Here is a 16,583-nt window from a genome sequence, read left to right as displayed (position 1 = left end):
CAGTATAGCATAACAAATAACTTTGCTTTATTGTCAATTCCATTTTTTTTGTGAAATGGTCTGTGTGCATGGGCTTACCCAGCAGGGGGCAAGAGGGGCAGCTGCCCCCTTGAAGCAAAATTAAATTTAGGAAGGAAGGAAGAATTTAAAAAGGAAGTTTTGAAAAATTTTCTTTAAATCCAAGAAAAGTGATATTGGTATAAAACATTTATTGAAAAAAAATATTTTTTTCTGATCAAATAACTTTAAAAAATAATGAAGCACTGTTAAAATTTTTATGAAATTTTGGTTTCCATAACCTTTTCTGGGTTAAAACCTGACCAACCTCAGCTTGCCCCCTCTATTTTTGATCCTGGGTACGCCCTTGTCTGCGCGCAGTGGTTTACAGTAACAAATGACCTGCCAGGCCTGTGATGGGCAGCCAGGACTCCAGGACGTATCCCGGTGCGCCCTAAAGCCTGGAAATCTTTGGCACCTCCTGGTAGTCCTCCTCTTGCATAGTGCTGGTCCACTCTGGCCATGGCCGTCCGCTGTCCTTTTTTAGTAGGATGGGGTCCAGTACGGGCCTGCGTCCTGCCAATTTCACAGCTTAGGCCTACCAGACACGTTCCTACTGCACAGTTGTGGCCTCAAGGCCGTTCCTCGTCAGGGGTCGGCTTCGCCGCCCGGAGGTAGAGGTAGCCCCCAAACGGCTACTCCATTGCTTCCTTGGAACGGCTTCGCCTCGTGAATGCCGCCGACGCCGGACGGCTTCGCCGCCCAAGGGTTACCGGAGTCCCCCCGTGCCGTCGACTCCTCGGAACGGCTTCGCCGTTATCGGAGCCCTCCCCCCTCGTCAAGACCCCCATTCGGCTGCTCCTCGCTTGGGGGCGGCTTCGCCGCCCAAGGGTTATCGGAGCCCTTCCGCGTCTGTGACTCCTCGGAGCGACTTCGCCGCCAGGGTTTTCACTCCTCACCAAGCAATGCGTACTACCAGCTGTCCCCCATCGTTTACGAAGGCTGCGAGGGGAAAAAAGCGGCGGAATTTAGTCGCATGTTACCGGTGATTGTGGCATTTTAGATTATATCTATGTTTTGAAGGGGGTCCGGGGGGTTGCCAGGGGTTCTGATGATTGTACTGACTACGGTCACTATCGTCCAAACAAATCCATAGGAGAACGGTATTACTGCGAAAATATGCGAAAACAACCAAAAACTGGCGATTTACAGCAAAAATTTTTTTTTTCGTTGGTCTTCTAGGGAGCCACGTGAATTTTCGAGGTGTTTTCATTCATGAAATTTGTTTGCCTACCTACAGTAAAAATTCCAGCTCTCTAGCTTTAGTGGAACCATGAATTTTTCACTATTACTCACATATAGATTACACATTCTGAATTCTCCATGTAGTGGTGCATAGGCGCAGTAATAAGGCATTACTCACCCGAATTTCGTGGCCGTACCTTATGGGGAAGTGCTTTAAAAAAATCGCGTTTAGGTGTCCATGTGCTTGAACCCCCATTTCACCTCTACTGTTTTATTCAGAAATCTACATTACAAAATTTGAAGTTTTATTGCGGGTCCGTAAATGGGCCTGGATAATTAAAAATGACGGGTAAATATAGCCGACACAATTCTCATTCTGAGTCAATAATAACTATACAACTCATGAATGAACTATACAACTCGATGAATGGTACACGAAATATGCGACTTATTAGGTAATTTTCATATTTTGGGGGGGTTCCAGGGGGTTGTTGGGGGACTTTATGTGCTTGTCCCGTATAACGCGGCATCGTTTACCTTCAATAAAAATTCCGGCTCTTTAGCTGTAGTGCAAGCATGGTTTTTCGACGGTGTCACCCGTTAAAATTAAATATTCTGCGTTCTCCTGGTAGCGGCACGCAGGGACACGTGAAAGACATCACTCACGTGAATTTGGTGTCCCTACCTCGAAGGGAAGTGGCAAAAAAAATCCGAAAAAAAAAAAATATATATCTAAAATTGTGTGTTGGGGGAATGCAAACTTCACGGCGGATGTGTTGCAAGTTACCAAACGTTGTAGGAGTCGCGATTTCAATGGAAAATCGACAACCGTTAATTACTCGAAATTCGTTCGACTTATGGATTTTTAAAGATAACCAAAAAATTGAGGAAAAAATATATTATCTTGCATTTTAAGGAATTTGTCCTACGATTATTGCAAGTTGGTTAAAAAAATTCCCAAGTTAGGCCCACAAGAAAAGCATTGGAAATTTTAAAAAAGTAAAAAAAATACTTTAAATCAAAATATTGCAAAGAAAACCACTGTAAAAAATCAACCAAAAAATCTTGTATTTTATTCATTAAGAACTTTGTCCTACAATTATAGCAAGTTGGTTTTAAAAAAATCCAAAGATAAGCATTGTAAATTTGAAAAAATTATAAAAATACATACCTTAAATCAACTAATGGCAATTGCAACCAAACCGAAAAATTGAGCAAAAAATCTTGTTTCTGTCAGAGAAATTTCAAGTCCTGAGACATTTACAAGTAGGCAATAAATGGAAAAAGTTTTAGTCCCATAAGGCTCCAATGTTAATTCGGATCGATATATCTCGAAAACCGATCGACTTTTTCGAGTTTTCGGATTTTTCCCCCCGATCAATATTTTTTCCCCACCATTGGTAAAAATTTCGTCTTCCCAGCACGTCCGGAAGTGGTCGGGAATTTGTACACCTGAATCAGTGAGTGAGGTATCTGTCACACAGCGGGTTGTATATATTGTAGAGTATATATTATGGACTCACAATTACATTTTTTTAATGAATAAACCTTTATTTTATTTTGTTTTATTTTAACTACCAAATCTCAATAAATAGCTTACGGATGTATTATATTATGGAGGTGGGGGAGTAGGACGGAGGGATAGAGGGGGGATGTGGGGAGGGGTTCAGTAAACTGATCTTTGCCCCCCCTGACCAAACTCCTAGCTCCAGTCCTGTGTGTGAAGGCTGCCAAAGCTGTATTCGGGAAGTTAGAAACATATCAGATTTATTTCTAGTGCACAAGTTTATTGCATCCAGATTTTTTTCTCACAGTTGAAAAGTTTTGGGGCTAAACCCTTTAGATGGGGGAGTACCTACTTGAATTTAGTTACTAGCCTGTGTGGGAGAGAACCAAGAAGCCTGGCCGAGTGTCTCGCAAGGTGTTAACCCTTATAATCTGGGGAAACCCTTCTTTCTTTCTTACCAAAGGATGAGCCTAGCTTTCAGCACTTGTCGTGGGCATATAAAAAGTGTGGAGTGGAAAGGAAATAATACGGAAAGGGCAGTAAGATAGAAAATGCCGGGAGGCACCCCTTGCCGTTAAGGCCGTTTTACACGGTTGACGTACATGTGAAGGCGCAATCAAAATTGCGTCGTGTAAAGCGGTGAATTGCTAGAACACATGCGAGAATGCGTGGATGCGAGACGGCAAAATAGCCCCTGTTCTAATTTCGTTCATGCATTCGCGCAATTCCACGCCATTTTAGAAATTAATGCAGCTCTAACCTGTGCAATTCCGTGTACTGTTTAAAACCGCCTTTAGGGATGATGGGAGAGATTTAAGCCACTTTAGTGATCCCTACGGTGAGTGAAAGAGCACTTGGGCTCTTCCTGGGTATAGCAAAAAAAATTTACAGAGACTGGCGTAGGTAGTTGAGAAATGGTCAAACGTTGGAAAACTTTTTTCCGCAGTCAGCAAACAACCCGTTTAAAAACGGTCCCGCAGTCTAAGGGTTAAAGCTACGTAAGAAATTTGGGAGTATTATTTTTATAGAGGAGAATGAGCAATTTAATCATTATTGTGTATTCTAAAATATTGGGCAAGTAATTGAGACTGTGGGAGATTTTGAACTTTCAACAAGGGCCAGTTGCTGGCATTTAACGCTTTTGAGACGGTGGAGTTATCCCCTTAGCATGACTGCTGTACTGACAATGAGCCCCAAGAAACTCTTCCATCCTCTCCATACGGAGCATTTTTGCTGGACATTCGTTTAGAAGGGTGTCCCTGATAATCACACACTCCCAGAACCAACCTTTTTTGACCCTCCCTAGCAGGGACTCCGCATTATCTCGGACTCCGAGGGTAGTTGGGCTCCCTCCTTTCCAGGTTTATAACCCTACCAGCAGCATTTGTTTGTGGTCAATCATGCTTTGTTTATATAAATTAACAATATGGATAATTTTTGCTAGAACGTAAATTGCAGACTTCAAATTGAATTCCTTTTATTCTGGGAATTGTCAAATTTTGAACAAAGCTACCATCAATATTAATGCATTTAATGCAGTAGCAATTTCCATGTTTATGTTTCTACTGAAATTTAGATATAAGTTAATATTTATCATATGATTTTGTTTAAAATTTGTAAATGCTGGTCAAAAGAAAAATAATTCAAATCTCAGTTTGTATTTTTTTGAGAGGGGAACAAATATTTATTTTGCAAAATGACTGAATAAACAATTGTATGACTGTGATCCCTTACTGCTAAGAGGGTAATATAAGATGAGGTGTCCCGGTATCTGCTCCCGGATTTCGAGGGTAAAGCCTTATCCCCGCTGTGTTGGGTCCCGAAACAAAGGCATCGCACACCCGTGATGGCCATTAAAGGGGGAGAGCTAGGAAACGTATATATTTGGTATTCCTTCACCTGCGCAGGAAAATCTCCGACAAAAATTTGCTGCTTTCGTTTCCTGGGTCAAGAAACATCCAGATGCATATTTTCATTTTTAGTATGGAAAAGGTTAAAGTGTTAAATGAATTCTGTACTCTTTTCTTTGCTCAAGCCTTGTTCATCTCTAGTCTTGGATTTCTTCTTTTCTGATATGACAGCCTTACCCTATACCTCTCACCTGGGGCAAAGCTAGGAATTAAGGCTAGGAGGGGTTTTAGGTGCAACTAAAACTGGAGTGCCTGGGGGTATGGCATACCCACCAGGGTAATCGGGAGGTGCGGGGGCCCTCCCCAGAAAATTTTAGGATAAATAGTGAGTTTTACAGCTTTCTATTTTATTAATCCTTACTCTATTCTACAAGTAATATTAATGCCATTAAGTAAAATGGATTTAACTCAAAAATTTCTCTGAGCTCTGGGGGGGTTTTATCCCCCAAAACCCCCCCTCGCTGCATCACTGCCTCTCACATAGCTCCTCCACCTTCCATGTGACAACTCTTGCTGGCTTCACTGTAAGTCCTGAGGGATGCTTATATACATGCAACAAATCTAATCAAATATTAACCGCATTTGAATAATTTCGAGACTTGGAAAACATAAATTTTCTCACTAATGAAAAGTAAGGGCCACCCTAATGTACACTTTACAGCTTCAGTGTGGTTATATCTCATTAAACTCACAATTGCATTTTTGTGCGAATAAATTTCTTCCACCACCCAGGAAAAAGTTATTTGATTGCATTTCAAAAGATTATAACCCCTGACTTAGAATTTGGCACCATATAATCCAAATTTTGTTTCATTAGTGGGTACATTTGATCTAATTTCCTGAAAAGTTAAGTATTTTGGATTTAAAACTGTAAAAATAATTTGTTGCAACTCTAATGTATCTAAAGGAAGTGAAATAATTTTACCTGCCATCTCATTGACATCATCATCGTTTATAATGTTTCTTGACAGTTATAGGGGAACCTTGTCAGCTGCACATGTTACTCAACCAATAATTCCTGTCCCCCACTAACAAACCACAGTCTCACCTTAGCATCCCATGTTGACGCATGAATATTAATCATCAGAAAGATCTGGAAGTACCAATCCTTTCAGCACTTCTCTTGAAATTTTTGAGTGGAATGTGTGAAGACTGTGTACGCTTTGTTCGGGGAGTATGCTTGATATCAGATTTTTAATAATTTCTTGTGCACAAGTTTAATACTTGCAACATTTTTTTTTTATGCTGAAAATGTTTGGGGCTTTAAAATATGGAAGGAATTGGGGGTTGTGTATCATTTTCGTAATGGAGAAATATCAGTCGAATAATTATTAATCTAGTATAAGGTTGTGCAATTAAACCAGGCAGTGGGAGTTTTTGCACATCCAGCAAAGGCTGGTTGCTGGCAGTGGAAGGGTTGTGAATTCTGTACTCTTTCTTTGCTGCAGTCTTGTTCATCTCCAGCAGTGGCGCCGGCTCCATGGGGCTTGAGGGGGCCCGAGCCCCCTCAAAATTCGTTATGGATGCGAGGAAAAAATGTGTCAAGCTTGTCGATTTTCCCCGGACTGTTCAGATATCGAGATTCGAGTTATCAAGGCTGCTATACACGGCGAATGATTTCATTCGCATGATCATTGAGCATGATCATGCGCATGATCATTCACCGTGTATGACGGAACAATTCGCGAATGAACCTTCATGCGCATGATCATTCAGTGAAAATTATGACATGTTCTATTTTGCTCGCATGATCCTGTGAATGATCACGTGATCATTCAGCATGATCATTCACCGTGTATGGCGGCCTTCAGGGTTCTAATGTTGATCATATGACTCACTCACTACTTATAAAATTTCCTGGGCCCCCCCAATGTTTTTCGTTCTCCCCTGATCTCCAGTCTTGGGAATCTTCTTTTCTGATAAGACAGCCTTACACAATGACTCTCACTTAACCTTTTATAGAATAACTCCGGCTGGCTTGACTGTAAGGTCCTGATGGACAGGGGCGCAGCTAGAAATTTAGGCTGGGGGGGGGGGGGGGGGTTATAGGCACAACTAATACTGGGGTGTCTGGGGGTGCGGGATACCTACCAGGGTAAGCGGGAGGTGCAGGGGATCTCCTTTAGAAAAATTTCAAGATAAATGGTTCAAAATGGTGAGTTTTACGGCTTTCAGAGGGATATTTTATTAATATTTACACTATTCAGTAAGTAATATTAATCCAATTAAGTAAAATGGATTAAAATTTTAAAAATTTCTAAGCTCTGGGGCGGGGGGGGGGGGTTATCCCCCAAAACCCCCCCTCGCTGCGCCACTGCTGATGGATGTTTATACAGGCACCTAATCTGAAAAGATCTAATTGGTTCTGTGATCCTGGCTGAAACCATCAAGTGCAACGTTATACTATTTTTTCATATAGATCCTCAACTATAGTGCGTTGCTGTATTCTAAGCAGTGAAAATAAGGAGTAATTTTCGATTGCAGTATGTCTAATATATTAGCTGTATTTTTCATTATTCAATGCTCTGATTGCATTGATAAGACACAATCAATATCCAATTTGTTATCTGTTTTCTGCAAATTAACTTTGCAATAGAAGCGACATTGTCGGAACCCTAGGTCTTGCCATAAAGTGGGTATATATTGTATATTCATACTTGATAGGTGCCATCTTTAGCTTCCATGGATGTTTAGAACATAAAAAAACCACACCCTCACTAAGGTAGATTGCTCTATCAAAATCAGCTGTGAGTTTTTGCTTGTACAACACATATGGTAGAAGGTTGAAACCGTTGAATCTCAAATTACATGCAAATTTGGGGATCTAAATAATAACATTTATTGCCTTTGTTTTGAGAAATTTGAAGTACATTTCTTGCCTTGTACATTAAAACAGAACATAGCATATTTTCATTGGGTGTATGTATCTATCAGTTTCATAATGGCTTTTTTTCTATCAAAGCAAAAATATATTTAGTTTCACAAGTTCCATTGTGAAGACATCATTTTGGACCACCCTCAGAAAAGCTCATGTCACCCTTAGGTGTCCATTTATAAATAGTCTGTTATTCTTAATCACAAACTCTTTCCACATGGTGCAGTAACTTTGAATAGACATTTAACAGGAAACATTATTTTTCATATGTTATAAAATATAATACCACAATTAACTGCATACCATAGGAAGGAATCCAAGTCTAATGGCTGCTAATCAAAGGCTTTTTTATACAATTTTGGTGAATAACAATGAAGGAATCTGAGTAATGTCATCAGGCAAAATCATAAACGATGATTTCCCAAAATAATGACAAAGTGCATAAGACACAGATCCCCAGCCTACTGCATTTATCTTGTTTAAAATTTAAGTGAGGGACATTTGAAGAAAATTGTGTTTTGGCTTTCTGCCAGAGAAAAATTATGGCACCTCATGAAATCTTGGCCATTGCAAGTACTTTCAGCTCTATATCATTAATCATGACAATTATTTCAACACTATGAGGAAGATCCTTTAAGGACCTAACCTACAGTAAAAACAAGACCGTAAGTAACTGTTAAAATCAAGCTGTTTCCTTCATAACTACAAGGATCATCTGATATGGACAGCCATCATATTCAGAACATTTCTATAGAGCATTGTCCTTACTGTTTATATTTACAGAAACACACAACTAATAATAATAAAGAAAGACACTCTAAACATGAGCAGTGTACTTCGTGAACCTTGTAAAACTCTGATCATCAAATCTATAACACATTGTGTTGATCTATTTCACAACTGGTAGAGGTTTAGAAGAGGGCTGTAACTGGGAATAGATTTTGCAAAGAGATTTTATTTTTTTAGAACAATAGAGAGGGAAAGAAGATAAACAAATTGTCCCACTTGGTAGTAGAAGATTGCATTAGCTCCTCTCATGACTAGAGTTGGAAGTAACCAATAAGAAATTTCAGTCCTTCCCACAGCCATCTTCAGTCAGTATTTCCCTTTTAACTTTCTATGGCTTTAAAAAGATCTTCATTTTCTGCTCCGAAATAATCTCACATTTTCTTCATAAATATTCACACAAGTATGTTACATACATTTTTAACAACATTTTCTGTATAATGATCTCGAGTGAGGAAGGTAATGCACTTCGAAACAATGGCCTGCCATCTTCGAAGAAATACTGTGAAAACCCTCCAGTAATTTTTTTCAGCAGTTTCTAAAAACCATTGGCTTTTGCAGGACTACCAGGACGACGCGAGAAAAAATGGTATGATGGGAGCAATGGTGCCTTATAGCAAAGGAAAAAAAACTGTGTACAAAATAAATGTTGCAATATGACTTTCAGATAATTTCATATTTTTTTCTGCCACCCACCCTTTGATTAATTTGCAGAGCCCAGTTAAAAGCAGATATTTAAGTTTTCTCTTTACTAATGCACTTACTAAAAGAAGTTTTGAGTCTCCCTCCTCTCAAGTACTTCGTACTTTCCTCATATCTTCTTCAACATCTTCATCGTCACCTTCATCTCTACTCAGTTATCACACCTGAGGCTAATGAGAAAAAAAATCCCTCCATAATTTATTTTTTTTCCTTAATACCATAAACTATTTACACAATCCTCTCCCTTTTTTTTCATGAATATACTTTTTAGGCTACGGCTTTTTGTCCATTTGCACCCGCAAAACTCATAACATTTATTTCATTTCCCAAGTTCACAGGGCACTGGGCATATCTCGCAGGCATCCAACACACGTTTCTCGTCCCCAAATTCCTTTTTTCTTCCTCTTTTTTTTTCAATTTATTCACAGCTTCCACTGGTCCTCAGCAACCACTTCCTCCACAAAACGGTGGCACCGCTGTCTTGTACTCTATACATCCTTCCGTTCTTGGCAGTTGTTGCTCTTCTAAATATATTTTATATATATATAACTCTTATTTATATAGACGTACTTCTTCCCTGAAACACTCCTCCAGCACAATACATATTTTATCCCTATTCTCCCTCCTCTTCCCTTTTTTTGAAATTATTATCTTGTATTTTTTTGCACAATGCTCTCACTGATCTTGTTAGGAGGGCTTTTTTTGGCATAGTTTTCTTTTACGTGGTAATTCAGCTGCTCATCACGTTTTGAGGTGATGACCTTCGAGTTGGAAAAGTCACTGTGCTAAAAATCAAAGAGAAGAGGGCGGGGCAATTTTGGGGGGAGGGGGATTTGATTTTGCTTAATCTATCATAAGCTCAAAGTGAACTGATCCTCGCCTCTCCATTCGGTCGTGGAAAATGTTGTGGGCCCACGCTTTGCATTCAATGTTGATCAGGACGCCAGCTGAAAAGGTGAAATTTGGTGTGTAAATTAATGCACGTTGGTGACATGTTTATTTAGAGAGAAATATCGCATTCTGGCTATCAGCGGCTGATTGATTTTATAACAATTTTGCAACTCATGACAATCAACTTCCCCAACACTGAGGGAAAGGCAGTGGGTGTAACAAAGTCTATTGTTACCAGCTGTTTTTACCGATTAGCGTTCATTACCTAGCATAAAAAATAAAAATAATTAGAAAATCATTCCAAATTTGTGAACGATATATTACATTTGTAAAAAGATACTTAAGACTAACAAATGACTACAGTGTCAAAATTCACCTTGAACGGGCAACCATTGTTTAGAAAATAGTGTTTCATGAAAAATGTAATAACAATTGTTCTGATTCTGAAAGACGAATGAAACTAAAGATTTATGCCGAAAGAGCCTTACTCCATGACATATATAAAGTTAGTAATGCACTTTAAAGTTGAGGTTTACTTAGATAACTTAAATTAATTAATTAACTATAATTTCTTATTTTTTATTTAGAAAGGCTCAAAAAACCAGTACATTTTTAGTTTATGCACTGATATCTATATTTTTGTATTATGGTTAAAAATTTCAAAAAATATTGATCAACGCAAAAAGAAATAGTACCAATATCTTTAAAATAGCTTAAAGGGTACAGTTTTTATGAGCATTCAAACTCAAGCCTCTATAATTTTGGTAAGGACAGTAGAATCGTGTTACATACATTCTGAGATATAAATTGCGAAAAGAGGTACTCCTAAGGCCATCCTTCTTTCAACTATCATTTGAAGTTCCTCTAAGAACTGCAAGTTGGGAAATAGTTACTTACTGACAGGTCTCTCAAAGAAAACAGCAACAATAGGACTCAGGTAACCATCTGTGTTCATGAATGGGAAGAAATAACCAGGGAATCCACGGCGAGGAATGTACTGGATTGGGCCAATATTCTCAGTGTCAGCTGGATTCTCTCCTTCACAGCTCACCCACACGGTATTCATCTGGAATTTAATTTTTTTATTTTATAAATATGCGTCCCTGCACTGAAAATGAAAGATCAGCATATTATCAGAATTTTAATATTTAATATCAGAATATTTTGTGGCTAGGATTATGAAACTATTTCTTGACTGTGTTAGTGTGCAATTATTTTTTTGGTAAATTCTCCTGAAAAATTCATTGATGTATTGATATTTTACTTTAATGCTGAAAAATGAAAGGATATATATATTTAGAGTAGGTGAATGAAAAATAGATGTGGTAGATGAGCTATGTTACACTTGGAAAAACATTATACTAATGCCACAGATGTAATACCACAGATAATCAGGTGAACTATTTGATGAACCATGTTGCAGGATAATATATTCCTTCAGTGGATTTTCATTTTTTCTCTTCAGTTTGACATTTAATTCCTCAAAATAAGGGCTCAAAAATTATGAATCAATTGAGTGGAACAATCAATTAGGCTCTCAGTAGATGAGAACTCTCTTTCTCTCATGATTTCATTTTGGATGTTCGGCATATTGGCTGAAATCTGATGAAATGAAATTTCCACTGGGCCACCCAGAGATGCATGGAGGGGCGAGATATTTCTTTCGTCCACTCCTTCCCCACCAGTGACATCATGGCAAAATTAGCAGTGCCGGACCTCACTTTACTTAGCTTTTTGTATAAGTGAAGTACACATTGCTCTGTCTGTTTTTTTATTACAAGTCATTATTTACATTTTTTAACAAAATTTTCGTTTTGGTTACAAATGTTTATATTAGAAATTTTGAGGCAATAAAATTGATAAAAGTGTTATTTGACTGTTATGTCTTTCTCTAACCAATGTCGGAATGGCACCATGGCACCACTGTTCTCCACCTTATAATAAGGTGAGAATGCTTGTTGAAGGCCCCTCTAAGCGACCTCTTTGGATGGCCCAAAATTTCTATCAATATCCGTAAATCTAGGAGACTTATTCTAGCTCAATAAAAACTCTACTAAATTAGCATAGTTGTACTAAAATATAAGTTACTAATATATGTCTACAAATTTTGTTAACAGCACAATCCCAACAAAGTGGTATGCAGATTAGTACCTACTCCAGTACTCACGCAGTAGTTACCCAATGAGGTAACTTGATGTTTATCCTCTACCTCCAAAAATAGTGGTATGTACATTAACGGTTAGTCTTAATTAGGCTAGATATATGTATTTAAGTGTTAGTTGACTATTCACTTCAGTAAAGACTAGCTTAGTAAATATCAATTCAGATACTACATAAAGTATGTACACAGGGAAATCATAGCCAAGTACATAATAAATTATTTTGCTACTGGGCATTTGCTTACTTTCTAGAAGAGTCAGTTGATACAACTGAAATCAGCAGTTAATTCATCAACTACAACGATACCTCGGAATTTGCCTGTCCATGATAAATTTCTATTTCTCCATGGCAATTTTAAAAAATTTTGCCATGAACTTCGGGCTCTAACTTTTACTCTTCAAAATTGTGAATCGATGTCAATAGTTATCTTCTAAACAGTCTTCCATACGTCTGAATAATTGTATTTATAGAAAATTTTTAGTATTTTCAAATTAATTGTATTAATTCAAGCATAGAACACTGGGCCTACAGGAAACCTACATATGCCTGTGTACCAGTGTCTGCAGGAAAAAAGTGTAAGAGTTGTTAGAGTTATAAGACTTGTTAGCAGCCACATTCCATTCTTTTGCTGTAGTAGTCAATACTTCCATTATCCTATCAATGTGCTTTGGAGGCTTTATGCTAGAGGCTAGATTCAAAGGTTAGTTTTAACCAATACAACTTTAAAAATTTAACCAATCCAAACGTAAAAATTTCAACTGATTTCCTTTTAGTTAAAGTAAAATCAAAATTAACCCTGTCCTGCTGGCGCCTATGAGAAGAATACGATTTCCATGCTAAAAGTGGCATAAAAATATTTTAAACCTCTCTGTACAGAGATCTTTTTTGAAGTGGAGTTACCCTCGTATTCTTATCCCTCGGATTTGAGACCCAACTCTACAGGGTAACCAGCTCTTACCCTTAAAACTTCATTTAAAAATTTCTTACGAACAGAAATAAATGAAGAATTCATTTCAATGTATAAAGAAATTGTGGTATGCAGCAAGATGTATCATTGCAAAAACCATTGACAATATAACCACTTCACAACAGATTTCTGAAGCAGGCATGATCATAAATGAATGGGAGGGTGGGGCTTAACACGTTGCGTACCGGGGTATTTAAATTCCTAGGAATGCCGATTCTGGGTGGAAGTGTTGAGATTTGAAATATGTGCCTATTAGGGCGTAATGCCTTTGGTTTAAACTAGGTTAAAAAGCTAATGTTTAGAATGTAACTTTACCCAATCAAACGTTATGATGCATCAATTCATTATGAATAACAAACAGCAACTGAAAACTTACTAACAAATACGTATTGTACGACGTTCGGGAAAAAAATGACAAGAATTCTCGCTATCCGTATGCAACGTGTTAATTGCAGAGGAGTGGCCCTAAGGTCTCGCTGAGTTAGGTCTGGGGCCAGGCGTGAATACATCTAACAATTGCTATCTCAGTGGTCACTTTCCTTACCCCGTGTTGACTATAGCCAACGTCTGGTCGTTTGCATTGAAAAATCCACGACAGCTATACCCAATGTTAGGTTTTCTGCAAATGAAAATACTCGTTGGCTCCACCTGATACTCGGTCCAAAAGGGTTAATATTATATTTGTTTATTGATTTTGGTGATATAATAATTTCACCAAATTACCCAAAATTCCACAAATCTGTCCTATAGTGGATGGGGTCCTCCCTATGGGCCCCTCAAGAATAGGGTCCAAAGGGGATTACAAGGATCTTTTACCAGCTCTACCCCACCCAGTAGAAAAAAAAGGCTTAGGTATCTTTGGAAAAATTTCCTGTGCAGAGTGGAAGACTTGAATCTAGCTCTACCACTTCAGAAGGGTTAACAATTCAATGAGATCGAAAATTGTGCTCTTAGATTTCGGTACTTACACAATTTCTCAAGAGTCATGACTTAAGTATGACGGTTTCTCTTGCTATTTAAATTTGGGATAAATTTGATGGCTGGGGAGGTAATTTTTATGTTATGACTATGCACAATATAAGACTTAGTTTATTGCACAATACTTCCATAACTTTTGAGTTTTCTGGTTTCCACCATTCCTGATTTTTATCTACTTCTGGTTATCCAACTGCACTACCAGCAAAAGTTTCTTACTGTTACTACTCCAAAATAGACATAATAAAGCTATTATAATTTTGCAACAAGATAGCTTATTGGAAATGCTGAATCATCTGCATGTTAGTAGTCAGAAATAATATAAATCATTTCAGATAGATTTTTTTTGTTACTGAAATACTGAAAATACTTACCAATTACAAGGCAAGGTTAGACACATGTATAAAATTACAAATTTCAAGTTACACAAATTTTAGCCTACTGTATAATAGCAGAATTAAAAAAAAAACAATCGTTAGACATCCATCTTACCCATTCTTTCTTCAGTCACAAAAGAAAAGAAAGCTAAATTAAGTATTGTGTGCACATTAATTTTTCAGCTGCAAGAAAAATTGATTAGGTTTATCAGGACAGTAAAAAAACTGCGATGAATTCCAGTAGATTATAGTTTTGAATCCATGGGCAGATTTTAGAGCTTTTTGTTGGGGGGCCAGCAATCCTGCGGGGGGCTTATGAGCAATTTAATACCCCCCAGTCAAACATGGGGTCTATATATATAAAGGGTCCTCCCAGTGGCGGCTTGCTCATAAGGACTCTCGGTTGCCGCCCCTCCAAAAGATTTCAAAAAGGAAAAAAAATAAATAACCATTCAATGATAATTATACATCTAATAAACCAAAGTATTTTTTTGATTGCATACATCGAAAATGTAGGAAAAACACGCAAAAATAGCTCAAGAAGTTCGCACTTGTAGTGGGGTGCTGGCCAGAATGTCCCAATACATCACCATGCAGTTATATGAAGAGTGGTAGTGGTGGGGGCTGCTGGTCCCATGACCTGTCTAAGCTTGTGCCTTATGGAAGTCTTGGGATGCCGTCTGAGTATGCGCAGAGCAACGTATCTAGTGAGTTGACATCGCCGTGCCGGCCGGCGGCCGAATAATCTTAGTGTTGCAGAATGTCTTGTTTTGGTGACCAGTTAACTTATTACGTGTAAATTGTTTTAATGTAAATAGGCCTAGTTGTAGTTGATTTAGTCGATTCAGTGATTTTTAGTGTTATAGTGAGTCATAATGGTCTCTAGATTACTTTCAAAATTCATTAATAAATTTTGACCCCCCGGTGGAGTGTGCCCCTCCCAGCATTTGACTCACGAGCCGCCACTGAGCCCTCCTCTGGAAAATTTGTTTGAATTAGCCCCTTAAATTAAAGCAGCATTTAAAGGACCATGTTAGACTAAAATGTATTGGCATTACTAAAGGTTTCATACTTTTTTCAGACAAATAACCATTTAATTTGGTTGGGCCAGGATACCCTGGCCCCTCAAAAATCTGCCCATGCTTGCATCTGGCAAATGAATGTCGCTTTCAAACCTGGTCAAAAATATTTCTCTTAAAAAGAAGACTGATGAATAATAATGATTCATATCCATTAAGTAACTGTATGAGCTTTGTGAACAGTTACAAATATGTTTTCCGGTTTTTTTCTGATACTGGAAATCTTATATTTTAAATTGAGACATATATTTTACATCTGGAAACAGTAAACTTAGCATATGGAACCCAAGTTATTAGTATATGAATCTTTAGCCAAGTGTGTTAGTTTCACCTCGTATGATTAGCATTTTTTCTCCAATGGATGAAAATACAGTTGTCGTTGCGAGAATCTGCAATTTCTCATTATTAGAGTTAGAGACTGCACTTTAGTTAATGACCACTAATAATAGCTAGAATAATGACTCAGATATTGAATATTATTCAACAAAATCTTCTTATCCTTACTCTATCTTAAATTGAAAGAGTTAATTTGAGATGTATTATACCTCTTGCAAATGCTTACCCTAGAATCAAATGGAACTTATTTTATGCTTTTATATTCACCATTATAAATAGGGATCATGGTATACATGATTACATACACAGTAAATTTTGGTGATGGAGAAATATACTTACAGATTTTGGCTCCTGATTTTTCTGAGTTTCAATGTGAGTTTTCAGATCCTGTGGCATCAGAGCTGGGAGGTTGGCCGTGTCATTGTAGAAGTCAGGCTTCCATCCAAATATCTAAAAGAGGAATGAAACCATGTTGTATACGTACTAGAATCAGTGGGCACAACTCAAAATAAAATCCATGGACAACAATTCATTGGCAATAATTGTGAAAGAGAAGGAGACAGCATTTTAGCAAATGATTATTCTTTTTGAGTTGGTTTTATCTTGAATTTTGTTGAATTAAAGTTATTGGATTCAGTGGATATTCATTTATATCCAATTTTATAGTTGTTCGAGTATATGTACCTGTTCTACAAATCACTAAATGCTTTCAATTTGTTGTTTTGAACCTCCGATTACAGTCAGTAACTCTTCTAGTAGATAAATGGAATATTTTT

General features: G+C 37.7%; 1 protein-coding gene across 1 annotated transcript in view; it reads right to left on the bottom strand.

Annotated features, from left to right (window-relative positions):
- Positions 1 to 7,474: 7,474 nt before the first annotated feature.
- LOC124168044 (sodium/potassium-transporting ATPase subunit beta-2-like) overlaps positions 7,475 to 16,583 on the bottom strand; it is a 191,459-nt gene continuing 182,350 nt past the window's right edge. Inside the window, exons 6-9 of the mRNA XM_046546144.1 lie at positions 16,147 to 16,257; positions 14,508 to 14,516; positions 10,811 to 10,979; positions 7,475 to 9,969 (exon numbers count right to left, since the gene is read on the bottom strand). Coding sequence (XP_046402100.1) covers positions 9,866 to 9,969; positions 10,811 to 10,979; positions 14,508 to 14,516; positions 16,147 to 16,257 — 393 coding nt within the window. The 3' untranslated portion in view covers positions 7,475 to 9,865. The remainder of the gene's footprint in view (positions 9,970 to 10,810; positions 10,980 to 14,507; positions 14,517 to 16,146; positions 16,258 to 16,583) is intronic.

Source organism: Ischnura elegans, chromosome 11 (genome assembly GCF_921293095.1).
Source record: "Ischnura elegans chromosome 11, ioIscEleg1.1, whole genome shotgun sequence".
NCBI lineage: Eukaryota > Metazoa > Arthropoda > Insecta > Odonata > Coenagrionidae > Ischnura > Ischnura elegans.
Note: the sequence above shows the minus strand (reverse complement) of the source record. Positions and strands in the feature narration are given on the sequence as shown.